Source organism: Stigmatopora nigra, chromosome 11, assembly GCF_051989575.1.
Source record: "Stigmatopora nigra isolate UIUO_SnigA chromosome 11, RoL_Snig_1.1, whole genome shotgun sequence".
Lineage (NCBI taxonomy): Eukaryota > Metazoa > Chordata > Actinopteri > Syngnathiformes > Syngnathidae > Stigmatopora > Stigmatopora nigra.
The window spans coordinates 11,684,695-11,710,021 of NC_135518.1; the positions used below are offsets into that span (position 1 = coordinate 11,684,695).

General features: G+C 41.7%; 1 protein-coding gene and 1 long non-coding RNA gene across 7 annotated transcripts in view; one reads left to right on the top strand and one right to left on the bottom strand.

Annotated features, from left to right (window-relative positions):
• lmo7a (LIM domain 7a) overlaps positions 1-16,872 on the top strand; it is a 33,107-nt gene extending 16,235 nt beyond the window's left edge. For 2 of the 6 annotated variants that reach the window (XM_077727768.1, XM_077727769.1), the window contains exons 7-29: positions 199-312; positions 1,258-1,465; positions 2,457-2,706; positions 6,660-6,689; positions 7,854-7,971; positions 8,083-8,225; positions 8,334-8,913; positions 9,021-9,269; positions 9,444-9,558; positions 9,698-9,859; positions 10,529-10,701; positions 10,779-10,836; positions 10,926-10,982; positions 11,442-11,467; positions 11,542-11,649; positions 11,722-11,808; positions 11,899-12,512; positions 12,711-12,754; positions 12,835-13,009; positions 13,092-13,391; positions 14,038-14,146; positions 14,236-14,338; positions 16,340-16,872. In XM_077727768.1, coding sequence (XP_077583894.1) covers positions 199-312; positions 1,258-1,465; positions 2,457-2,706; positions 6,660-6,689; positions 7,854-7,971; positions 8,083-8,225; positions 8,334-8,913; positions 9,021-9,269; positions 9,444-9,558; positions 9,698-9,859; positions 10,529-10,701; positions 10,779-10,836; positions 10,926-10,982; positions 11,442-11,467; positions 11,542-11,649; positions 11,722-11,808; positions 11,899-12,512; positions 12,711-12,754; positions 12,835-13,009; positions 13,092-13,391; positions 14,038-14,146; positions 14,236-14,338; positions 16,340-16,362 — 3,846 coding nt within the window. In that variant the 3' untranslated portion in view covers positions 16,363-16,872. Of the gene's footprint in view, positions 1-198; positions 313-1,257; positions 1,466-2,456; positions 2,707-2,849; positions 3,102-3,572; positions 3,867-4,112; positions 4,236-4,815; positions 5,557-6,659; positions 6,690-7,168; positions 7,181-7,853; positions 7,972-8,082; positions 8,226-8,333; positions 8,914-9,020; positions 9,270-9,443; positions 9,559-9,697; positions 9,860-10,528; positions 10,702-10,778; positions 10,837-10,925; positions 10,983-11,441; positions 11,468-11,541; positions 11,650-11,721; positions 11,809-11,898; positions 12,513-12,710; positions 12,755-12,834; positions 13,010-13,091; positions 13,392-14,037; positions 14,147-14,235; positions 14,339-16,339 lie in introns of all 6 variants that reach the window. The other 4 variants (XM_077727773.1, XM_077727772.1, XM_077727771.1 and 1 more) reach the window with 4 other exon arrangements.
• On the bottom strand, positions 16,203-25,074 carry LOC144204046 (uncharacterized). The gene is made up of 7 exons (XR_013327813.1): positions 25,018-25,074; positions 20,381-20,461; positions 20,110-20,199; positions 18,879-19,137; positions 18,001-18,052; positions 17,316-17,403; positions 16,203-17,232 (listed from the first exon to the last, which is right to left on the bottom strand). It is a non-coding gene; the product is annotated as an uncharacterized LOC144204046 (long non-coding RNA).
• Between the last annotated feature and the right edge of the window lie 253 nt (positions 25,075-25,327).

A 25,327-nucleotide genomic window follows, 5' to 3' on the forward strand; every position in this document is an offset into this window, starting at 1 on the left:
ATAACTTGCTGAGAAAGCCATTGAGATCATCTTCAAAATGATGTTTTGTTATTGGTGTCATTTCATGAGGTCAATTTTTCAAAAACACCACAAACAAAAGCATGTCGGTCTGTTAGTTATCTAGTTTATGAGTTCATTTATTGTTTATTTGTGACTGTGAAACCTCAACTATGTGCTCTGTTTGTTTGGACGCTACAGGTGTTGATCACACTTTACTGGCTTAGTAGAAGAGCTGAAGGTGAACATTCCTATGATGGACCTTACCTGAATATCAAAGCTTTTGAGGGATTACTGGGCACAGCGCTTCATAAGGTAGCCACTCCACATCTTTTGATTGAAACATACCTCAAAAGTATGTCCCATATGAGTAGTTTTGCAATCCTCTTTCACAGCCACTGCACATTGGCATTCCTCAAGGCTTCCTTGATATGTGTGGGATAACTTGGGGTACATGCCGGTTGGGGGAGTCCAACCCAGAGACATACTGTACCCGACTTAAATCACATTTGACCTTAATGGGTTATTTAAATCTCGTTGTTGCTCATCAACGTGACTCGACTGGTTTGGTCACATTTTGTAAATTTCTGAATAATTTGACTGTAAGGCAGGGGGTGTCAAACTTCTTTCTGCCGTTTATTGTTTTGGGTGACCATTTGTAGTCTCAAAATAGTGGAACTAAGAAATATAGCAAGTAATATTGGGAAGAGAAGACCTAAAGCATTATATTGGTATCTATTTGGTTATTTATTATTTCGGTTTAGTGCAAATTCTTGCCTGTAGGAGGCTTCTACTCTGATGCTGGTTAAAGGTTTTGTAGGTGTAATATGTAACTCCGGCTGTAAAACAAATCTTACTGCAAGTACGAGAAGTAAGGGAAACTGAGGTTGTTTTTTTTAATTAAGCAGACAATTGGACTTGTTGTACGTTTACTGTACATTTTAAAGGGAGCCTGTTAAGTGGCCTTATATACAATATAAGTACGTTTTAGCATATCTTATAAGTTTTTGTACAGGATTTTTTTTAAGTACGTAAAACCAATTTCGTTATACCCATTTTCCCGAATCTTGAATTTAGTGCATGCTGATTGGGCACCCCATCCCCTTTGGAGAACATTTTAGACTTTTAAGTGCACCCTATGTGAACATTGCATTTGTAGCGATCATTCATAAGGGGAGCAACTGGCCAAGGTTGACAGGAATGGGATAATATTTTTTTTGTTCTGACAATCTCTCTTTTTGTGTGTGTGTGTGTTCTAAGGCACTCCAAGAATTGTCCAGTCAGAAAGGCAAGAGCATCCAAGATAGCGGTTTGGGAGATAGCTGGTATTCAGAGCGAGAGGAGCTTCATGACTTAAGAGGGAGAGGAGGTGGACACAGGAGAGACGATTCCTTGGACAGCTTGGACTCTCTGAGTTCGCAACCGTTTAGTATCTCATCGGACGTCACGCTCAAAGGCAGCAGCGAGGGTAAGACATTTTCACTTTCTCTCATTTGAAAAGTCTAGAGTAAATATTTTATCTCTGCTTTGCTGAATTGTGAAAAGCACCCAAAGTTGACTTGGTTAGTACAAACAGTTGCTTCCCTCTAGTGGTGTTTTTCATTATACAGGAATATTTTTGTGGACTTTAACCAGAGCATTGAAATGAGGGTGGGTTGACGCATCATGTTCCATGCACCCCCCTAAGATCGAAGCAGTGAGACATTCCACAGTGCTCCACACTGACTTGTAAATGAAGAAGCTTCCAAAAAAGAAAAAAATGTCTTCATACTCGTGCCAAAACAAAGTTTCTCCTCTTCGATTATAACCTTCTTTTTAAAGCCTCGTCAAGTCAACCCAGGCCAAAAGTTAAACTGTTTTTTTTCTCGTATCTTTTCTTTAGAAGGGCCAACTTAGCTGTTAATCTTCCAGAAATAAGGTCAACATTGGTTTAACATAGCATGAGAATATTTGGCTTCAAACCAAAAATAACAAATGCCACAAATTGTAAATTCGTGCAAAAACAACAAACATTAATAATACCTTTAAACGACCATGACATCATGTAATACATTTTTTTCCCCATGTAAATTGTAGTATTTCTAGTTTATTTTTTTGTCACACCGACATGTAAAAACACTTGTTTTGGGTTTGTGGTCTTGACTTAAAAATCACAAAGTGTCTTCACACTAGGAAAGTCCAGAGTTCACTTTCATTGGTCCAGACCAAAATTTGGTTTACTTAAAGACACAAAGACAAGTCAGACCGGTTCTAATCTTAAAACCCAATCCCATACCGATACTGCTCGTCAAACTTCGACATCCCTCGCCTTAAAACGCAAAATTAAACAAAATATCCCCATTTCAACGTACAATTATTCCCCAACATGTTTCTCTCAGACGCTTATGTTCCACCCAGCAACAATTTGGACATTTCTAGAAGCCTTTCCTGTAATAAAACTTACATTTATTCTCCGGCAGGTTGTTGCAGCGACGCCGAATCTGACGCAGCCTTCAAGATGGCCGGCAATAAGGAATCTCTTAGCTACCGCCGCTCCGTCACCCTCACGCCAAAGGTCACTACCCAGTTCAATCAGTTCCTGCCCTCTAAAGACAAGACCACGGCTTATGTGCCGGCTCCGCTGAGGAAAAAACGGGCCGAGCGTAACGACGACAACCGTCGCAGCTGGGCCAACCCGAGCTACGAGGAGGACGACGCCCCTATCTTCAGGTACTGTGAAAACGTGGTGTCCTCAATTTTTCCTTATTGAATTATGGGGTTTTCATTGAGAATTTAACATATTGGTTCAATGGATCACGTTGGTCCAATGGACGGTTCATGTTCTTTGGAACGGGACCCTCGGTTGACGCCAGGTCGCCGCCCCCCGACAAAAGTCCCTCATTACCCAGCGGTCTCCAAAAGTGGGGCTTTGAATACGAAAGCGGAAGCGACTCCGAATCGGATCGTCCGGATCCCGATCTCGTTACGGATGACCTGGCGAGCAGACGTTTCCGCAACCCCTCGCCGGCACCCCCTGCCAACTTTTCCGTGCCCGTCGGTCCCTCGGTCAAAGCACCGTGGGGGCCTCGGGCCGGGGTGATACCGAGACCCCGAATTGGCGGCAGGTCAGAGAAGCGGTGTGGTTGTGTTGTGACCAGAGCGCTAAAACGAGCGCTTCTTTTTGCCTTGGGTTTTCCGTTCTAACCGCGGCTGACGTTGGTGGATGTGTTCGGACTAATGGAACCGTTTTTTTGGTTGCATTTCTTTTACGTTTTTGAGCTAGGTTTGAGTTTCAGCTGCATGTCTTCATTTGCCATGCCTGATTTTTTTAAGTTGGGTTTCAAGCTAGAGATGTCCCAGATCCAAAAATTGTTTTCAGACGATCATCATTGGAGGAAAAAAAACAAAATTTGCCCTCCTTAATCCATTTCTGAGGAATCCGATCAGGACCACAAAATGGGGTGCCTCAAACATATCTGATCGGGACATCCCTATTTCAATTGACCCGACAAGGATCCGCCCAACCCTTCCGCTACTTATGCAGTGCAGTGACACCCTAACAAAACAAATGCATTCACGCGACATCTCTCACAAAGCAGCGGCAACACCGAGGAAAACCGACCCCCACGCCGTCCCCCAGTGTCCACCGCCAGCCTTTTCAGCGACCCCTACCCCGATTCCGAAGACGAGGACGACGACGTTGGCTACGCAGACCCGGTGCAAGACGACCTCTACACCCGTAAGATGGGAGTCAAACCCACAGTGGCTGGTGATGCCTCGCACCACAAGTTCTTACCAAAGCTGTGGGCACCGGACGAGGACGTTTACGTCCAGAAAATCCAGCGAGGGTCTCAGAAGGGAGCTTGGTACAGGAAGATGCAAGGGTTCAGGTGTGTGAGGAGACGGCCTGATTTACTCAGATTCCAAATTCTAAGTGGAAAAATGACCATTAGTCTAAAAGTCCTGATAAAAGACCCCCATTTTTTCATGCTTCATGCTAAATGTTCTCACTAGCCTCCTTTTTCCTTGAAGCATGTCATTTTCCTGAACATTTCTGCTTCATTTTTCTAACGTTTCTCTCTCCGTGTCGCTGTCCCTCGTTTTGTATCCCGCTCTTGTTTCATACTCGGCCTCAGCCAAGAGAAGTCGGGCTCCTCGTCGGACGATTCAGAGCCTGGCGTACCTCCTCCGTGCCAATTGGGGGTGGTCTCCCACCCTCGCCCATCCACGGCTTGTAGTGCAGTCGTTGTGGAGAAAAGGTCCATAAAGTTACATCATATTGGGTGTTCTTTGTCGACTAATCCTTGGACGTACTCTCTAATATTTTGGGAAAAATTGGCTACTCCTTGCTGGATAAGAGCTTTTTTTTTCCTAATACACTCGGAAGCAATGGTGTCCAAATATCAAAATGTGTTTTTAATTAGTGAAAAACTCAAATAATTAGCTGTTGGCCACAGGTAGTATTTTGGACAGCCTTGCTTAAATGCATTGAAAAAATGCGCAACTTGGACAAAAGTATTTGGACGTGGTCCGTTTACGCTAAGTGCAAAAAAAACAATAATTCTAACCACTTGTATTCAAAAATTATACTCGAGATAGTCTTGTATTTTATTCTAACTGCATTCATTAGTGCCAGGGATTCTTCGAAAGAACTAGTCTTCCATTGTGCTTCCCTAAATCTATATGCAATTCAACTATCTTTGTCCAAGTGTCTCCGCTCTCGTTTTTCCTCCTTTCCTTGATCTTTTGTTCAAATTGCATGCATCCATTCACTCAGTCACTCTCCACCTTTTTGTCTATCCTTTTCTCTCTTTCCCGCTTCTCTTTGGACCCTCCCAGCCCACCTCTCCCAACCCAGAGCACCCCCATAGCCAGACCGCCCGCGGCCTTCACTCCGGTGGACCCCACCTCCGGCCCCAGACTGGTCAAATGTCAGCGATGGCCCCTGCTGGGGCGCCAAGACCCCAGGGAGCCTCCGGACCCTATCGATTACGATAGCATCATTCCCGACCTGGAGAACGACGACATGTTCGCCAGGCGGACCTTAGCCTTCCAATCCAACGACGAGTTGGCCGCCGCCAAGACCCCGCTGGCTCCCCAGCGCCGCCTCTGGTCGTCAGAAGAACAGATCAATATCGTGACCCGGCCCGATCGGGAGAAAGAGGACGAATTCCCCGACATTGAGCGGGACGACGTGGTGCAACGCAGGGAGGAAACGCAATTGCGAACCCGCCCGCCCTCTGGAGCTCCCGACAACTTCTCTCCAATAGCCGTCCCCGAACCCTGGGACCTCCCCCCCGAACTCCAAGCCAGGCTCCTCTGCCCACCACGCCCTCTGTCGCAGGGGTCGCAAGACGACGCAGCGGGGCCCGAGCGAAAGGAACCGTGCCCCGAAACGGACGATATGCTGGTCCGGAAGCTCGCCGCCCAACGTGAAAAGGCGTCGGAAAAACGAGCCGGACCCTCTGCTCCTGCTTCTTGTAGCGAGGGCGACATGCAGAGGTGGCGGGATATCAGGGAAGCTAGTCAGCGGAGGCACAAGAAGAAGCTCATGGTGGAGATGCTGAAAGCACTCAAGTCGTAGATAGCTGTTACAGATTTGTCATTGGGAGATTTTGGCCTGTAGTGCATGGGTGTCCAAAGTGGTCCCTAAGGGCCACAATGGGGGCAGGTTTTCTTTCCAGCCGATGAAGAGGAGAATATTTCACCAATTTGGTGTTTTAAAGTGTCATCAGTGTATTGGTGGTTTCTGAAGAAACCTCATTGGTTTTTAAAGTGCTGGATCAGTTTGAACTTAAAACCTGCCCCCTTAGAGGCCCAATGTGGATTAGTTAGGACACCCCTGGTTTAGTGTTTTTGTCGTTGCTTTAGTTTGGAGGATTATATTTTGAATATTTTTGGATTCTGTCTTGTTGGCTGGCTAATTTGCTGCATGTAAGGGTATTTTTTCCAGGGTGCATTTTGAAGGCATTTTATCAACAACGTACTTTACGTTTGTCGTTTTATTCTCGCACCGAATGGACAGATGTGGTGTGTATTAGTTCTGATCGGATCTTTCTTATTGGTCCAGCTAATTTTGCGTGTTTTCAGTACAAGCACAAATTTGGACTGCTCTAAATCAAACAACTGGCCTAGCACGTGGGTGGGACTATTTTTCTTTTAAAGGCTAATAATAGGAACAGAGCAATCTGTTAAATTTGAGCACCCTCGGGTCAGTTTTTGTTGTTGTGATTTTGCATGAAAGGGTTCAAATTAAACCGTAGATGCCCGTAACTCACTGCAGTCGAGTTAAAAATGTCCTGTGGGAGGACATGTGATATATTTGAATGTATATTTTGAAGGGATTTTACTTATTGTTTTTGCTGGTGGCATGAAATGGAAAATACTGGGCATTTAAAAATAAATACATAAAAATTAAGACTATGTAGTACATCATTATTTGATAAATGGACCGTTTTATAGGGTATTGTGACAAATGCCTTCAGAAATTCCACACACAACTGGCAAATGTTGCAACTCCTTCAAGGCCCACCAGGCCTATAAAAGTACAACCACAATGTTATCCATACGCGCACACTAAATGTTTCGTGATGCTCACGAGAGGTCCGAGTTCGGTCCCTTGTGAAGAAATGTGACACTCTTTGCCTTTTTATTCCTTTTTTTTTTCTCCTCCTGTTTCCCAGACAACGACAGGCCTCAGAGAGTTTCGACGGGTGAGTTGAGCCGGGTTGCCAGGAATGTGGCGCATTTTGCTCGTTTCACGCTCTTGTGGCTGCTGCTGCTTATAATGCTTAACACTTGACAAAGTGTGGCGGCCGTGGTGGATACCATGGGTGTTCCTAAATGCCCCCCTAAAGATCTTTTGTCCAGAGATTTATGGGATAGAACAATAGGTCACAAGTCTAAGAATTGTAATCCTGCTCAGGTTATTGCAGGACTGGTTTTGTTTCTACAGGTGAGCGTGTGGGTGTGGACATACCTGTCAACTCGTAAGGCTTGCCTTTATTTTGGATGGGATTTTAAACTTAGTTTTTAATGCCTATAGTAAAATAACATTTGGGAAAACGCCAAATTAATGAAAACAAAGTCTAAATATTTGTTTTGTAGCGTCTTTAAGGACAATGCATGATTGGTTAACGTTTTCTATCGTTAAATTGAAAGCAAGTACAAAAATGACTATAATAATGTAAAGTCAAAGCCAAAAGTAGGTCAAACGGTGCATTTAGGGACATCATGTAAAACACTTCACTCCACACATCTATATCTTTCTACTTCAACAATTCATGCTGCATTATTTTTTTACTAATGATTTTTGTAAGAAATAAATGATTTTAAATATCCTACATACAAAATTCACAACTTTATTTCACAATATTTTGAACATAATGTGTCACAATCACATTTAGAATTGTGTTCACAATTTGATTTTAAAAATAGTTTACTGTTAGAAAAAAGTCACATTCATTTGTATTTTACACACACACCTTTTTTTAATCAAAGTATTTTCTATTTTAACAAAAACTTTTTAAAAATATTTTTTATTTACTATTTTGCAAGGGCATACATTCCTATTTGTGAGATTAGGGTTGACAGGTATGTGTGTAAGGTATTTTGCTTGTGTTTTGCATTGTGGGCTTGTGCTGTTCACTAACCAGCTGAGCTTTTGCTCCCCTCAGTGGTTGTCTAGTGTATGTGTGCAATGTAACAACTACCTGCAGGATGCCAAAATATATGATGTCGTCATAGAACTATACTGGAAACTGTGTGTGTGGGTGTGATTTGCATTATTCTTTTCATCTGCAAACTGAAGCTACTAGTTCAGTTTGTTGTCCATTTATTTTCATTTTAAAATCTGATTTTTCCTTTCTGTCCTTTAGAAGCAAATCAACAAGCGACATCACAGAAGAACCTCTATTGGTCAGACGTCAGTCTCAGTATGAAGCCCTCGAGAAATACCGCGAGCAGGTCAAGGAGGGCGACGATAAGTGGCAAGATGTGAGTGCAACGCCCAAATGAAAAAAAAAATATATATATATATATATATATATATATATATATATACAGAATAACTCACAGATCATTCCGATTTTATTCTTATTTTTTTAGGACCTAAGCAAATGGAAAAACCGACGCAAGAGCGTCAACTCTGACATTGTTAAGAAGAAAGAAGAGAGGGAGGAGATTGAGAAAGTCACCAACAGTGGCGTCAGCAGAAGATCCAAAACCTACCAGGAGATGCAAGACGACAGGTAAAAGAAAGAAATAAAAATTACTTGGTGTAAACAAAGTAAAATACATTTCATATAAAAACGTAAGATGCATAACTGAAGCACCCCCATGATCCGTTGTGTCGGCAGGGAGTTCCGACGAAGCTACAGCATCGGTAGCCGCATGGGTTCCCTCAGCTTTGACCAGGACGCCGATGTATTTGAAAAACCAAAACCCCGCGAAGGCCTGACCCGGAGCTACACCGTTGACACTAATTATCGCTCCTCCAGCTCGAGGGTGGTCCCCGAGAAAAAGGAAAGCCCCCCAGATGTACCACTCGCGTCCACCAAACCAAAAACCGACGATCCCGACAACACCAACATCAGGGCTTCGTTCCCCAGAACCCGACCTGCCGAATCGGCCTCCTCTTTCAGGAGTTCGGCCTTGGAAAGCTCCACCGTCCCCGACAAGATCTCCCCGCCACTGCGAAGAATTCCGGTTTCCGAGCCAAATAGCCAGGCCCAGGCGCAGCCCCCGCCATCTTCTTCAATATACAGACCGCTCCCGACGACCAAAACAGAGGGCACCGCCGCGGCGGTTTCTCGGATATCCGCATCCTTGCCGAGGAGTTACCAAAGATCGGACAGCGCCAGACTGTCGTCAGTCATCACGCCGAGACCTTTTGGGAGTCAGCCGTCCCGCGTGGGCTCCCTTACCCGCTCCGTCACCGTGAGTTCAGATCCTTTTCCGCACACTGCATATTTGAATATCTTTAAATGGTACATTTTTTGCAGCAGTGTTGCATATGTTAGTCATTAAATACATTTTTCCCACAGTTGGGTGACACCAATAACCGCCTCAACGGCAACACGGATTCTTCCAAGAACTCGCAAGTGCCGAGCCGCTATCATCAGTTCATGACCGCCGAAGAGCGGGTCCAGTCTCAGCCCAGTCCCGTCCAAAGCAGCGACGATGATGACGACGATGATGAGCAAGAAGAGATGACGGGGAAGAGTCTCACGACCATGTCGAGTATCTCATCGCTTCAAGTCGAGAAGGAATTTCCGACCGTGGAACCCAGCAAGGTATGCAGCCTTTATTCTGGATCAAATATAAAAATCAGGCTTGCTTAGGCCTTGGACAAACTGGCAACCAAAATCAGTTTTTTAGTTAGTAGTCTGATTGAATGAATTCAAATACAAACTATACAAATTACTTTAGTACATGAAACCATATTCAGGTCTGAGTTTGTTTTGAAGGAACATTCCTGCGAGATGCGAATCAGCCTCAACCAGAAGCCCAACAGCAGTCGAGACTTTGGCTTTGATGTGGCCTGGGACTCTACCGGGGTTCATGTCAAATCCGTCCAACCAGGTATCGCCATTCCTACAAAACCGTTGTTATTTTAATACCACAGAGAAATAACAACACAAACATCACTCATATGATTTTTGCCAACTTTGTACGGGTTTTAGTATCTGATTTTAAGATGACCCGGTTATGTTGCCTACAGGGAGCCCAGCTGAGATGTTCCAATTGGAGTCTGGGGATGAGGTGTTGACAGTCAATGGCCAGCGTGTGATGGACTTGCGCTACCTGGATTGGAAGGACGCCTTAGATCGAGCTTTGCAGGAAGGAAGCTTGGTGATGGACATCAGGCGGCACGGCAAGAGCAGTGAGTCATAGTACAATAGCTCACTTTATCACATTGAATATACTTATTTATTTTTCCATATATACTACATAGCAAAAAAGGCAATCTTGGCTACCCGTTAGAGGACAATTTTGAGCAATTTTTGTGTTTTTATGCACATGGTAATGAAAAAGTATTAACATAGTCACATTCTAGTTTGCCCTGCTCACATTGCTCAGTGGTTGTGGCACTCTAAATTGGTCCATAAAGTGTTTGTTCAATCATGAGTGAATAATCCCATGGCGGCCCAATGGGAAAATCCCCCCCAACCATACCAACTGTTATTGTGTTGACTAACCATAGTTTACATTCCCACTTTTGTTTCCCCCTGTGGTTATTTCCTTGCTTATTTTCACTTGCAAGCTTCTTTATTTTTGGGAAACCTATTTATTTTTATCCTAGCAGGACTATTTTTCTTGTGGTGTTTTCCCAAGGCAGTTGTAAAAATCCATCAATTTTAAGTCCATTTTTAAAATGCAAGAAGTTCTTGTCTTCATGGGTTGAGGAAGGTGGTTTCTCTGTCCCGTCCCCCTCTGCTGCTTTCTTGGCTCTGAACAATTCCTCGGCATTTGGCTTCTTAGTCCACATTGATATTGACACCTTATCTGAAAAAAGTACATTTCAAACAAAAGCTATATTGTCTACGCGCAGACTGGGACAGAGATCCATCTTCCCCGCCATTTAAAGGCCATAAGATCATCAATCTGACCAGTATAGGCCATCCCGTACTTGTAGGTTTCCCCGAGACGACCAATGTCGCCAACACACTGGATTTCACCTCTATGGCGGACGATTCCGTCAAAACCGCCACCCACTCGGTTGTGGTAAGCGTACTGCCAAATCCCAACAACTATTCTATTTTAAAGATTGTTATTGTTATTAATGTAGCACCTTTCCATAGGACGTGGCTTCCAATGGCATGGATGGTGGTTACCCCAAAGTGTCCATGACCACTAAAGGTACAAAAAAATGATGGAGATATCCACTATTAGTCATAAATGATGTTTAACCATATGATTAAAGCACATTTTTATCATGTCCTGTGTAGAATCAGAGCCCATTTCTATGATAAACTTAAAACGGAGGTCAGAGTTTTTTGAAAAAGGTAACAAAGCATGTTTTTATAAAGTTTTTTTATTTATTTTTTACTGGGTTAAGGGTAATTGTGAAATAATTTTTCATAATTGGGGTGAATTGCTTTGCATGCTTTTCAGTTAAGAGAGTGTGGGGTGTTTTTAGCAATTTCAAGGGATTTAGAGGTCAAAGGTCTTAGAGGTCAAAGATCTTAGAGGTCAAAGGTCTTAGAGGTCAAAGGTCTTAGAGGTCAAGGGTCAATTTGCTGGTACAGAACTTTGACCTCAAATCCACTTCTTTTGTTGTGTTGTCAAAATGTTTTCTAATTGTACATTGAATATCTACTAAATTTCCATGAATTTGAAACACAATTCATCCTAAAGTTCATTCAAAATCAACCTGAAGTTCAAAGGTAAAAAAGCTAAAAATGTCTTAATGGATAATGTGACAACTCCAGCAAAAAAATGACCCTTTTTGTTGTTGTACTCAGGAGGATCCGATTCTACCATGCCTGAAGTAAGTCTGCTTTAGTATTATCTTTCAGTACATTAAGCAAGAGGGTTAACTTAGCATTTCCCTTCTTTCCTCAGATACCCGTTCCACCCCTCACGGCATCATCGGCTCGCTGGGCTTGGGATCCGGAAGAGGAGCGTAAGAGGCAGGAGAAGTGGCAGAAGGAGCAGGAGCGCCAATTACAGGTATTACATTTTGTTCCCAAAACAGACATTGAATGAATTGAGGGGTCAAAGTTTTGTTTTGATATCAAATAGGAGAAATATAAGCGCGACCAGGAGAAACTACAGGAGGAGTGGACTAAGGCCCAGCAGGAGATCTCCAGCAGTGCTTCACAATTTGAGGTACCAATGTTTTGAAACTTCTCAAATGCAAAACAACTTTTTTCAAACTATTCAATCTTTTATTCACGCCGTCTTTCTGTATTCCCGCAGCCCATTGGCCCGACACTCGCCTACCGGGAGTTGGAGCTGCAGCGGGAAAGGCTGGAGGAGGAGAGAAGGAGGAGGCAGGAGCAGGAGGAGCAAGAACGCCTGAAGCTGGAGGTGGAGAGAAAGCTGAGGGAGGAAGAGTTTGAGCGCCACAGGCAGGAGATGAAGTGGCGGGAGGAGGAGCTCGAGCGAGAGAAGCGGGAAGTGGAGATGAAGAGGAGGGAACAGGAGCAAGAACTGGAGCGCCAGAGGCAGGAGATGAGGAGGAGGGAGGAGGAACTGGAGCGCCTGAAACTGGCCGAGGAGGAGAGGAGGAAGAGGGAGGAAGAAGAGGAGAGGAGGAGGAGAAGGGAAGCGGAGGCGGAGGAAGAGGAGAGGAGGAGGAGAAGGGAGGCGGAGGAGGAAGAGGAGAGGAGGAGGAGAAGGGAGGCGGAGGAGGAAGAGGAGAGGAGGAGGAGAAGGGAGGCGGAGGAGGAAGTGAGGAAGCAAAGGGAGGAGGAAGAGCTGCTCTGGCAGAGGAGAAGAGAGGCAGAAAAGGAGGAGATGAAGAGAAGAATGGCGGCCTTGGAGGAGCAGCAGTGGCAGCGAGAGAAGGAGCGCGCAGTGGAGGAGCAATGGTCATTTGATAGCATTAAGCACTTAACCATGATGGCCCTAAAAAAATAACTCAAAAGCAATGATTGAAAGTGTGCCAACAAATCATGCAAAATTGTGAAAAAGTAATACTAATCAATCCAAGAATGGCAATAATGGTTCAGCATACAAAGCTAATGAAAACATGAGGGAAATAAAGACTAATTGTTGTTGTTTTGCAGGGCAAAGTCACTTGAAGAAGGAGAAGAACGATTGCAGAGCAGAGGTCAGTCATCAAGTCATAATGTGGATATAGAACAAACAAAAAAAATTGACTGTCCTTCTGACATCTGTCTGCTCTTCCAGGGTTCGGCGACGTGACAGACCCAGCGGCGTCCCACCTGCCCACGTCGCAAGCTGAACTCCAACGTCAGCAACTCCTGAGCGACATGAAGAAGAAGAATAACTTGCTGACGGACAACAGCTGGATCCGCCAACGCTCGGCCACGGCCCCCGGCGGGGACCCGCCGTCCACACGCAGGTATGCGGAAAAGCTTGCGGGGGGTGCCTTCTCTCTGGTGGCTTTGTCCGGTGGTTGAAGTGGGCGCGGGTGGGCTTTGCAGGGGTGGCCCCTGGGAAGGCCCGGATTACCCCTTCCGCTCCTGGCGTTCGTCTTGGACCCCCGCCGGCGACTCCTCTATCCCCAACTTTTCCCGGCCTCACTCTGCCCTCTCTGGGAGCTCTTCCTTCTACGACAACGGGCCACCGGGGGCGCTCTCCGGCTCCTTGGCCCCGTCTTTGCGGGGCCCGGCGGCGGGGAGCGCGCCCTGGTCGCGGCAGTCGTTCGGCCCTTCTTCGCTACCCGCCACCGCCTCTTCGGAAGCTGCTTCTGACGCAGGCGCTCGGCAGCAGCAGTGGAACAGGTAAAGGAACTGGCTTTTTCTGGTTCAAGGGTCTTCTGAATGTAAGCTGACGATTTTGGGCTATCTGCAGTTTATTTTTAATTTTTTTACTGCACATTTTATTTCCACTTTGGACTTTTCTTGGAAAATGTAACCAATATATGCACTTTTTTTCCAAGATCTAGCTGTTTTAATACAATAACACTTCTGATTACTGTTTAGAGTGAACTTTCTTATAAAATTTGACTAATTTAATATGTAAGGCAATGATGTAAACATTTTTCAAAATTGGCCAATATAATACAATAACTATTCTAATTTGTGTCGCAAAAAGAAGTAGCAGAAGAAATTTTTATCTTTTAAAATATACATATGCGGTATTCCAATTTATTTTCATAATCAAAGTGCTTTTTAAAAAAGTATATTGGTTTACTAAACCAGAATTTTTATATATATATTTTTTATCTGCATCAACCTTTGTAAAAAAATCTTCCTTCACATGAAGACACGAAAGCAATCAGTTAAATTCTGTGTTTTTATTTTCCAGGCAAAAATTGTGTTTTGATGATTTTAAGGCATGAAGCAAAAATAAGAAAAAAATGACTTATGGTGCCATATTAACAGTTCCTTAGTGTCTACTGTCCAAGCTGAATGTTGTCTGATGCAGGTCGGTCAGCGGGAAAAAAGTCTGCACGTTGTGCGGATCGGCGCTGGGGAAAGGAGCGGCCATGATCATCGAGTCCCTCGGCCTCTGTTATCATTTAACTTGTTTCAAGGTGAGATTCACACTTGGTTTTATTTGAAATATTTCACATCTAAAAAACCTCAATGTTTTTTTTTCCCTTTTCTTTGTATCGCTCATCAGTGCATTGACTGCAAGACGGCCCTGGGAGGATCGGAAGCTGGCGCCGAGGTTCGAATCCGAAATAAACAGCTCTACTGTAACACCTGCTACATGCAATTCAAAAGTAAGCAAGACACTGTATAATAGCTATCTACATTTTTAACAATATGAATACCACCCTATTGCTAATCAATGATATGGTCATTTTTTAAGAAAAATCTTTAATATACTATGTGTTTTTTGAAAGAAAAAAAAGCCTTACTATACTGTCATTTTTAAGAAATAAAGCTTAACTATATACTATGTTGTTTTTTATTTTAAAAAGGCTAACTATATACTATGTTGTTTTTTTTATTTTAAAAAGCCTTACTATACTATGTCGTTTTTTAAGAACAAATTTAAGATTTAAGACCGACTAGTGGACGATCCATTTTCCCAATATTATTCAGGTAAGTGTGAGAGGTAAAACTACAAGTACTACTACTTACTCCCACAGGGTGGTGGCCCAGTGGTTAAGTCATCAGTTTTCCACCTATGGGGTCTTGGGTTCAAATCCAAGTGCCGGCAAAGATTTTCCCAATATTATTCAGTTAAAAGAATAAGTATTACTGCCTAAGTGTTTAAGTGTATAAGTCTTCAGTAGTGGATGAAGCATTTTGTCCAAAAAATGACTAAGTGTTTCAGGTAAATGAAAGAGGTGAAAGTATAAGTACTACTGCTTTCTCTCACAAGGTGGTGGCCCAGTGGCTAAGTCATCAGTCTGTCGCCTATGAGGTCCTGGGTTCAAATCCCAGTGCAGGCAAAGATTTTCCAAATATTATTCAGTTAAAAGAATAAGTTCTAATGCCTAAGTGTTTAAGTGTATAAGTATTCAGTGGTGGATGAAGCATTTTGTGAAAAAAATGACTAAGTGTTTCACCCCATTTCCTTGGATAAAACGTTTCAACACCCTTGTATAAGTGGGGCACGAGTTGGTGTAGTGGGTTGCACACTCGCCTTTGCACCGAGAGAACGTGAGTTCGCTTCCCGGTGTCGGCGGTTCACTGACCAAGCAAGCGGTCGAGGGTCGGCCGAAGGCCGACCCGAGAACGCCTTTCGCACAGACAGGTCCTTCAACTGTCTTCCGAACTGCCGAAGGCAGTTCGGAATATAACCTTTTGCTGAAAAGTATGACTAAGTGTTTAATATAAATTAAAAAGTTTTTTCTTTTTTTTTTCCCTTCTTCTTATTCCATTGACCAATTCTTCTTTCCAAGTATTTTCAGCCAAACGACGGCAGCGGGAATCGAACCCAGGTCTCCCAGATGGGAGTCCAGTGCTCTAACCTCTGCGCCACCAAGTGGTTACACTTTCCTTAGTAATCATTTGACTTTCTTGACAAGAAGTCCAAAGAAACAACTAAGTGAAAAGTGTCCCGACCGGGAATCGAACCTAGGTCTCCCAGACGGGAGGCCAGTGCTCTAACCTCTGCGCCACCAAGGTGCTACACTTTCCTTAGTAATCATTTGACTTTCTTGAGAAGAAGTCCAAAGAAACAACTAAGTGAAAAAGTGTCCCAACCGGGAATTGAACCTGGGTCTCCCACATGGGAGTTAGGTGAACAAACCTCTGCGCCACAAATTGGCTACACTTTCTTTGGTTTTTAGTGGAAGATCTTGATTACAAATACATTTAAACAACTAAGGGAAAATGTTTCCCAAGCGGGACTCGAACCAGAGTCTCCCACTTGGGAGTCAGGTGAACAAACCTCTGCGCCACGAATTGGTCTTGGAAAAAGCCTTACTATACTATGTAGATTTTGTCATAATTTAAGAGGGGGAAAAAAAGCCTTACTATACTATGTTGTTTTTAAGAGGAAAGGGGCCTTACTATAGTATGTTGTTTTTTGTTGTTTTTTTTAAGTGGAAAAAAGCCTTACTATACTATGTAGATTTTGTCATAATTTAAGAGGGGAAAAAAAGCCTTACTATACTATGTTGTTTTTAAGAGGAAAGGGGCCTTACTATAGTATGTTGTTTTTTGTCGTTTTTTTTAAGTGGAAAAAAGCCTTACTATACTATGTCATTTTTTTAAGAGGAAAAAATCCTTACAATTTAAATTGTAATCCAAATTCTCAACTCTTTCAGCTGGCCATCCCACCACCATGTAATCCTGCATCAGATGGATGAAGAGTCCACTCACAAGCCCTCTCCTCCAACTTCTTAATTCAAGACATTTTTATCCTTTTTATTGTTTTTTTAAAGTGGGTAAGACAGGTGGATGTTTAATGTATATGAAGTATTACACCTGCAAAAGTGGGCGCTTTCTTCTACTGTGTACTTCTTGCTTCCAAAATACTAAAAAAATAAGGAATATATTTTTACATGAATGTAGTAGTATGAACCTCAGAGGAAAAAAAACAGGCTTCTTGTTTTTATGTTCTGTATCAGGGGCTTACTTTCTCTTACAATCATATCTTCCATTTATTATTTTTGTATGACTAATAAAGCTTTTTTTCCTTTCTCCTTATGCCTGTAACAGGGAGAGGTAATTAACTATGATCATCTTCATCCAGAGTATATTTAATGAAAGCAAATATGACTTGGGTTGTGAGGAATTAATGACATGTGACTATGACATGGAGATTTGTAAATAAAAGGTATGAATGTTGATCTGGGAATTGCACGCTGGTGGTTTTTGATCGCTGATGTTTGGGCTGAATCTAAATGAGGCAATTTGTCTTGCTCGTCTGATTGTGCACGCGCCATTCCACGACATTTTTTGATAAGCTGTCTCCGCCAATGGTAATATTACCGTCAGCGTTACATGAGATCCAATTTGCTACCGGTCTTTATTGAATATTCATAACCCCGCCGCTCTCGCTCGGGTGGCGAAAAGGTAGAAAATTGTCCTTGTCGTCGGGTAATTGAGAAGAAGACTGGAATTGAAATGAGTACCGGGGTGGATTGGCGCAGGGTTGGGTGGGGGGTGCTCTTGGCTGTCAGTCTTGCGGTGGAGACCTTTCATTTTTCTTGGCTCCCTGTAGTGAAAAGTAATGTTTAAGTATGAAGGCTTGGAAAAGTAACCATGTCCTGAAGGAGGAATGTGGAGGAATCGGTGTACCTCTGCACTGCCATTGGAATCCATACAAGTTGATCCATGCTTGTTGGGGTTTGAGTTTGGGCGTAAATGCAGAATCTTTTCTGGAGGACTTTAAAACAGAAAAAAATATCATTAGTATGCATGGTATTATTTTAAGGAGAACAGAGTGTCACTATATATGTTCATATTTTTTAAAGAAACATTAGGCTTAATATACATGATGTTTTTCTTGTTTTTTTTAAGGAAAAGAAGCCTTACTATACATGGTCATAATTTTTTAAAGAAAAAAAAAAGGCTTAGTATACATGGTGGGTTTTTTGGGGGGGGGGAAAGCCTTACTATATATACTTCAGTTCAGACCTTCCTTTGTTCTACTTGGAAAACCCCAATGGAACATGTAAACAACTATGAATAAACCATTTTTTCAACAGGGGGTGCTATGGAGTTATGGGAGTCCTTATTCTTAAACCAACTACCACGACACAATGAATAACTAACATTCTTTTCACTTTTCAGCTCAAACAGAGGAGACCAAACAATATAACAGCCTGCAGAAGAAATAAACTGTTACTATACATGAGCATTTTAAAAGAAAACTTTACTATACATGGTCATTTTTTGGAAGAAAAAGCCTTACTATACAATCCATTTATAGTAGGATTGTCACATTATATATAATCTAAAAATGAGTTGTGTATAGTATTACCTGCTTAGCACGTCGAAGTCGGCTGGGATAGGCTCCATCACCCCCTGCGACCCTGGTGAAGATAGTGGTTCAGAAAATGAGTGCATGAATATTATTACCTATTTAGTTGATTTAAGACATTGTAAATAAACGTCACTTGTCAAACCTGTTTAAAAACGTGTTTTTTTTTTAATATTGAACGATTTGCTTCAGTTAAATTTGGTTGATTCAGATAATGTAATTGCGGTGGACGTCATGCATCAAAAACATTCTGGTAAATTAAGAGTACATAATGACTTAAAGGAGTGTGAAATGGCATTATCAGAACACGCGCCAAGGTTCACATGAAAAGGATGACTTACTTCATTATTCACCTAATTCCCTTTTTGCTATGTCAATTAGCCATGTGACCTGTTCCTCAGAGACGGTGGCCGTTATAAAGTTAATCGAGCGCAGGAGAATTTTAACAGCAAAATAAAAGTCCACCTGAGGTCAACCTGTAAATGCCACACTCGCCAGGAAACCAGAAAACTTTAGTCACATCTGGAACAAACATGCATTTTACAGTAATCCCTCAAATATCGTGGTTAATGGAGACCACAGATAGCCCTGGTCTTGTATGGGTTTTCTTCCTTCACCACCCAAAAATCATGCACATTTAGTGAATTAATCTATCTAAATTGCCCCTAGCTATGAATGGTGGTCCATCTTGACCAAATTGTTTTTTCTCCACCAATCGGGTTCTTTTAAAATCATGTCACAATCAGAAGAGACATCTCAAAGCCAGAGCAAAAGCAACGCTTAAGCATCCTAATTGCGAGACCGCGCCCGCGGGGGTGCCGCTTTTGTTTCCGATAAACAAACACGTCCTCTTCTGTCATAATACGCCTGAGTCTTACCAGAGCTGTGGATGGATGGATGGTCTCCAACAGAAGAGCTTTTATGATTTCCTCCTTAAGTGCTCGGCAGGCCGTGGGTGTCGCGCGCCCCTCTTGCCCTGTTTGCGGCGTTGCCCTTTTGCTGCTCGGGGATTAGCCCGAGGTGCCTGGGTTCGGATTTGTGCCGATCAGCAAAGGTCACAGATCGATAACTCAAGAGGGGAGTGATTATCCGTTGAGTAGAGTTGCTGTGGAGCCACCTGGGAACCCTTCAAATATTCTACAAATGTAAAAAAAGAAACAAGTAAAGCTATTAATGACCCATTTCTGAAATATTATCACATTTGCATCATACACAGACACCATGCCAAATGACATTATCAGAAGATCTAGAGCAAAACACACATGCAGTAAAAAAATATTGATGTTTATCACTATCAAAGGCAATGAATCACTTCAGAATATTGCAAAAAAGTCACAACCAAGATTCATAATATTAAATTCATTTCTCATACTAGTGAGAAAAAATACTACAATTTTAGATATGATATTTAGATTTTTTTGATGAATGGATTAAAAGAACTGGATAAAAAGCACTGAATATTCATTTTTTTATAGATCTAAAACTATTTATTTTATCTTTTTATATATCTTTAGATTTTACAAAATGATTTTTGAACTAAAAACTGAAAAAAAGGATTAAAAAATGACAATTATTGATTTAAAAAGGGGGAAAATCAGGAAATTTAATAAACATCTATACTCTTCATTTGAATTTGATCCTAAAAGAGAAAGTCAGCACATAGGCTAAACTTTAGCTTGTTGTGCGAGTCATATTCAATAATACTTTCATCATTTTCTGCAGGTCAATAAAAAAAAAATGTCCAACACACTTGCGTTTGGATACCCCAAGCATATATCAATAAAACTAGTTGACAACCACCCCACCTCGAACACGTTTCAACAATATACATTGTGTTCCTATTGACGTCCCCCCTGAGAACCGTCATCCATTTTCTCACAAAATGGCGTGACAGAAAACTCCTCATCAATAAATCGACTAGATCCGGCGAAAATGCGCTGGACGATTTGGTAAATAATGAGCTATCGAAGGGGCATTTGCGCCACCGTACTGTAATTACAAAAACTATCAGGAGGCAATAATGACATTTAAACGGAGCCTGCACAAAAGAGCGAAGCAAAAGGATTTATACGCTCTTGTGGAAATATCACAAGGTGGATATAATCTAACCTCGGGGGCCGCTATCTTCATTTCCTTGCCCAAGGCGAAGCCCCTCTTCATAGCCCGGAATAGCAGACAATGGTTTAAATGAATGGCGTGCTATGGGGAAGAAAAAAAATATATAATTTGTGCATCAAACCATTAAAACACATTTAAAAAGTGTCAAAAGTCTTTAAAGCAGGGGTTTACAAGCTAGAGACTTTTATGCGTGAGGCATTAATATGAATAAAATAGGCAAAAAATATATTATTACACATTTCAGGTGGAATTGCACATTTACCTGACCCGAATCCAATGGAGCATGCATTTCATTTGCTTCTTTAGACATCTTGAGCCACCTGTTTTTTCACTTATCAGCCACCTGGAAGCATACAAATTGAGAATTTGGGTGAGGACAAAAACCCATCTTCGAATTGAATTTCATGTTCAAGCTTTCTTTCGCGTATTTTCCATTTGTGGGTGACTTTTTGCGCCAAAGTCCCATGAGAAGAGAAGCCAGCTGCTGACATGAGTAGGCCAGCCTGGAGGAAATTTTTAGTTCCTGGATGACTGCTCGGTTCGCTTCAACGCGCTTCGTTCTAATTCACGTATACGAGGGTCTTTGGGGAGACGGGAAACGGAATTCCCACAATTTTATCCCTCATTTCCTGGGTAAACCAATATTAAAAAATCATAGTAGTTCAGTCAAAAAGCTATTAGACTCTTAAAATTATAATCCTTACCTATAAGACCAATTACATCTGTTTATCTTAGAGGAAAATAGCATCATTATCAATAAAATAATATTCAAATCTACACATAAAAAAAAAATTATAATAATTCCCTTTACATGGAGTCCAAACGGAAAACATATTTTTACTTCTTCCACTTGCATGAGCCTAGTTTTCACATCTTAGGGTTTATTTCAGGTCAAATTCCTTCCGCACCCATTAGATTTACCATCCCTTCATTGCTTTTAGGAAGAGGAAAAAAACGGAACGCAAACAACACCATTGCGGGACCCCCCGCTCGTCCAATCGTTCCCCGCGTTAGGCATTAAAGCCGTGGCCGCCTACAGTGGGATAAGCGAGGAAAAAAAAGGAGGCCCTGAGCTAATGAGAGTGTTTGCCTTGTTAATTCGCTGATGTTTGCCGCACTCTATGGCGTCACTGCTTTCCATTTGTCTCACGCTCTGGCAGGCTGATGATACTTTGTGTCCTCAGGGGGACGCGACCTAAGACACGGATGCCAAATAGTGACAAGTGTGCCGTGCCATCAGCGGGGGAAAACATTCGGGCTAATTTTGCGCCCTCTGTGAACTAATTATACACACAAAAGATTACAATAATTATCAAATGCATGCTTAAATATGAACATGTCTTTTTTCATGTAGTATAATTCATTGATTTCTTCATTTTTCATGCTGTGTATCCTCACAAGGGTGTGTATGTGTGAGTGTGTTTGTGCGTATGTCTGTGTATAGGTCTATGTGTATGTCTGTGTATAGGTCTATGTGTGTGTCTGTGTCTATGTGTGTGTCTGTGTGAGTATGCGTGTGTGCGTGTGAGTGTGCGTGAGTGTGTGTGAGTGCGTGTGAGTGTGTGAGTGTGTGTGAGTGTGTGTGAGTGTGTGTGAGTGTGTGTGAGTGTGTGTGAGTGTGTGTGAGTGTGTGTGAGTGTGTGAGTGCGTGTAGGTGAGTGTGTGAGTGTGTGAGTGTGTGTGTGTGTGAGTGTGTGTGCAGAGGCTGCTAATCCAATTGACTTCACGGCCAATGCAGAGCGACATTCATTTTAAGCAAATGTGAAGTTCGTTCGGTTCTTTCCGAGTCCAATTTGAAAGAGAGTGTTTTTTTAAAAAGGAAGGAATGCATGTTTCCTGCTTTAAGAGCCACACAGAAATGGCAAATCGATAGAAAGGGGTCACCCACGCGAACTATTCGGCCGCCAACCCACACGAGACCACTGGCGCCTGGGAGCAGACGGCACCTCGGCTCCGCTCCAAACCAAAAAACAAAAGCGGTTGGCCAGTCGGGGCGCGCTGGCTGGCCGTCGACGGCTAGACGCAAATATGCGCTGGCGTGATGGGGCGAACTCCCAAGGAGACGCCACCAGACCACATCCAGGCTGGAAATGTTCTTGTTTTCAATGACAATGACCCACCAAGAAGCCGAGGAGTCTTCCATTTGCCGATAAACAAGGCGGCGCAGCTGGTGCGGAGACGCACGCAGCGGGGGTGTCAATTCAGACCGACACTTTAGGGCAGCAACACCTGCTACAAGGCTTCCTGATGCCATCTGATCAAAACAAACTGATTTATTGAGAGCCTCGCTTTTAGTTTGTACGTTTTTTTTAATACATATTTTGCAGTGACTGTACAGATGTCACAGGTGTCCCTGATTTTGAAAGGGGATTCGCAAGTGGGATAAAATATCTTAGATTTTATGAGAGGGAGTGTATTTTATTATTATTTTAATCTAAAAAGAATAAGGCAGCACATAGAAAACTTTTTACAGTGAACATGATTGACATATTTTAAAAAAATCTAAATAGGGAACTGGTTGACCTTAAATTGTTCCATACAAGGGTTGTATTTATACAACAGCAGTGCAAACTAAACGTTTCACAGGACAGACAATTGATAGATTTTTTTGTTGACCTTAGATTGACCAACAAAAGTATTGTAAATCTTGCAAAATTGGTATCAGCACAAAGGATTCTTTTTACAGCACAACGATTTACATCATTTTTTTCAATAGAAATTTGCATCGATCAATTTAGGGTGGCCCTGCTTGCTGCGCATAGTTTCCTGGGATAGGCTCCAGCACCCCTCGCGGCCCTTGTGATGATATCAATGAAATTTGAATTTAATATTTCCACTTTAAGCATTTTAACATGTTTATACTTTTGTTATTTAACTTTCACCTTCCAGTTCCATATTTAACAAAATGCCTATCTACTCTATAGGGTTTAAGTCTAAAAACTGACTTTTCCGGTGTAACATTACCATTTTTGAACCCTACGATTGTCAAGTTGATTCATATTCGACCATTTACTTTTTCCTAGATGTTTTCTCTAGCGTATTTTTAGGCTTTAAAGCGAAGAACCGAATACAAATTTACGAGCTTAGGGGCTTTTTTTCTGCCTTGCAGTTCTGCGTACTTTGCCTTCCAAGTATAGGTTGAGAAATATTTCCTCTGCTCTGGCTTGAAAATAGCACCATTGATGTGTGCCAGTACACGCAAGGGTGGTTGGTTAACTTTGCCCGTGGGTGGTTGAATGCGGTTTTTGCCCGTCACTCCAAAATATGTGGCCTTTCGTTCAACTGCAAAAAGAGTACTGATGTGTTAATTAGATATCGGTAGCTAACAAAATAAGCCTATTCATTATTTTTTATTTCTTTTCATTGACCCAGTTGTTCAATCGGGCTTTAACCTGTAAACATGCATAAGCGGCAAACATCTGCTAGAAAGTGAGTTGAACAGATGTCAATATTTTTTCTTATCGTCGTTTCAGTGCTTTAAATTTGACGGAATTTAGGCTTGAAAATTATCCATTAAATGTGAATCATCACCATTTCTTATTTTGTTAGTATTTTTTCTTATCTATGGAAGAGGGACTTAAATTAAGGACTAATAAATAACTAAATAAGCCTAAAGTGTACCACAAAAAATATGTAGTACTTTGCTAGATATATGTACACTGGTGAAACTAATATTTATGTAGTACTATGCTAGATTATATATTTACACTGGTGAAACTAATATTTATGTAGTACTATGCTAGATATTTATATTTACACTCATGAAACCAACATTGCAAAAAATGTTCAGCAAAATTATGAATACAATCTCAATAAAAAGATCAATTCATCACATTGGATTATTTCTTATAAAACGAATACAATGATATAATGCACAAAAATACCAAAGTACATTTTATACAATATAGTTACACTAGTGAAACAAACTTTGCAGACCGGAGAGAGCATAAAAGTGAAGAAAATCACCATTATTGAACTCTATTAAACACATTTGACTATTTTCTATAAAAGTATATCAGATTGAAACCTAATTTTTCAGCACCTTATTTTGTGGTGGTCAATAAATTAGATAAAAACTTTTTTTCCTAATATTCCTCATATAAGGCTTTAATTCTGAATAACTGTTGAAATCAGGGAAGAAAAATACTATTTTTTTTATCTTTTATCAGAATGGGTATCGGCAAAACCACAAAATGGGCTATATACGCTATTTTAATGACCGTTTGGCCACAAATGTAAAATAGAGTTCAACTTTGAAGCTCCCTCCTCTAAATAGAAATACTCACATTACATGTGTTCTTGTTGTGTATCCCTTTTTTTACCCTTTAATTGTGGCTTTGCAGAAAAGCACCCACTCCCAAAAAGAGGCTGCCATTGAAATCCATGCAACAACCACAGAGTTCGCATCAAAGGCGGCCGGCCAACTTGAGTTAAAAGTAACCTTCCGCCATGATCAAATAGAAATGTATACTATACGACATACTATGTGTGTAGTAATTTGCAATAATTTGAATAAACATGAGTCTTATAGTTAGGAGTCACCGTTGTGATGTGCAAATGAATTCTGCTTTGATCTAAAAATAAAAAAAAGTCAAAAGGCAAGGAGCATTTGGAGTCCAAACCATGGAGTCAAACAGCAGTCACGTATTGAGATATTGCTAAATTTGATTTTGGTTATGATTTTGTTGACTTTTTAGCTGGATATTTTCTCTCAGTTCTGCAGTTTGTTTCAGTCTTAGTGTAAATAGAAATCTATATATTTTTGCAACATCCTTAAACTTCAGGTTAATGTTAATATTAAGCTCAATATGGCTGTTTAGAGCAGTTTTTTATGGCCCAGAGCAAATTATTAAAATAAACTTGAATTTGGCCCACACAAGAACCTTAAGTTCAACTTACCGTCTTTTGCACTTGTCAGCTTCACTAGATGGAACTAGTCACTTAAACACTGCTTCCCTATGGGCACAGGGGTTAAAAAAAGTTAATGTTATTAATTCACTGCCATGCATTGAGTGATCACGTTTCATTGACGGCAGCCAACGTCAAATCCAGTTGGACTCCCAGTAAAATTTGATTGGACACCTATCCCGGTATCATCTAAGGAAACCAACGAATAAGACAAAAACAAAGTACTCGAGCGAATAAATCAAACCAAGTCTACACAAGTTCCAAGAGTTTATTCATACACAAAATTGCTTTCTAATAAAAG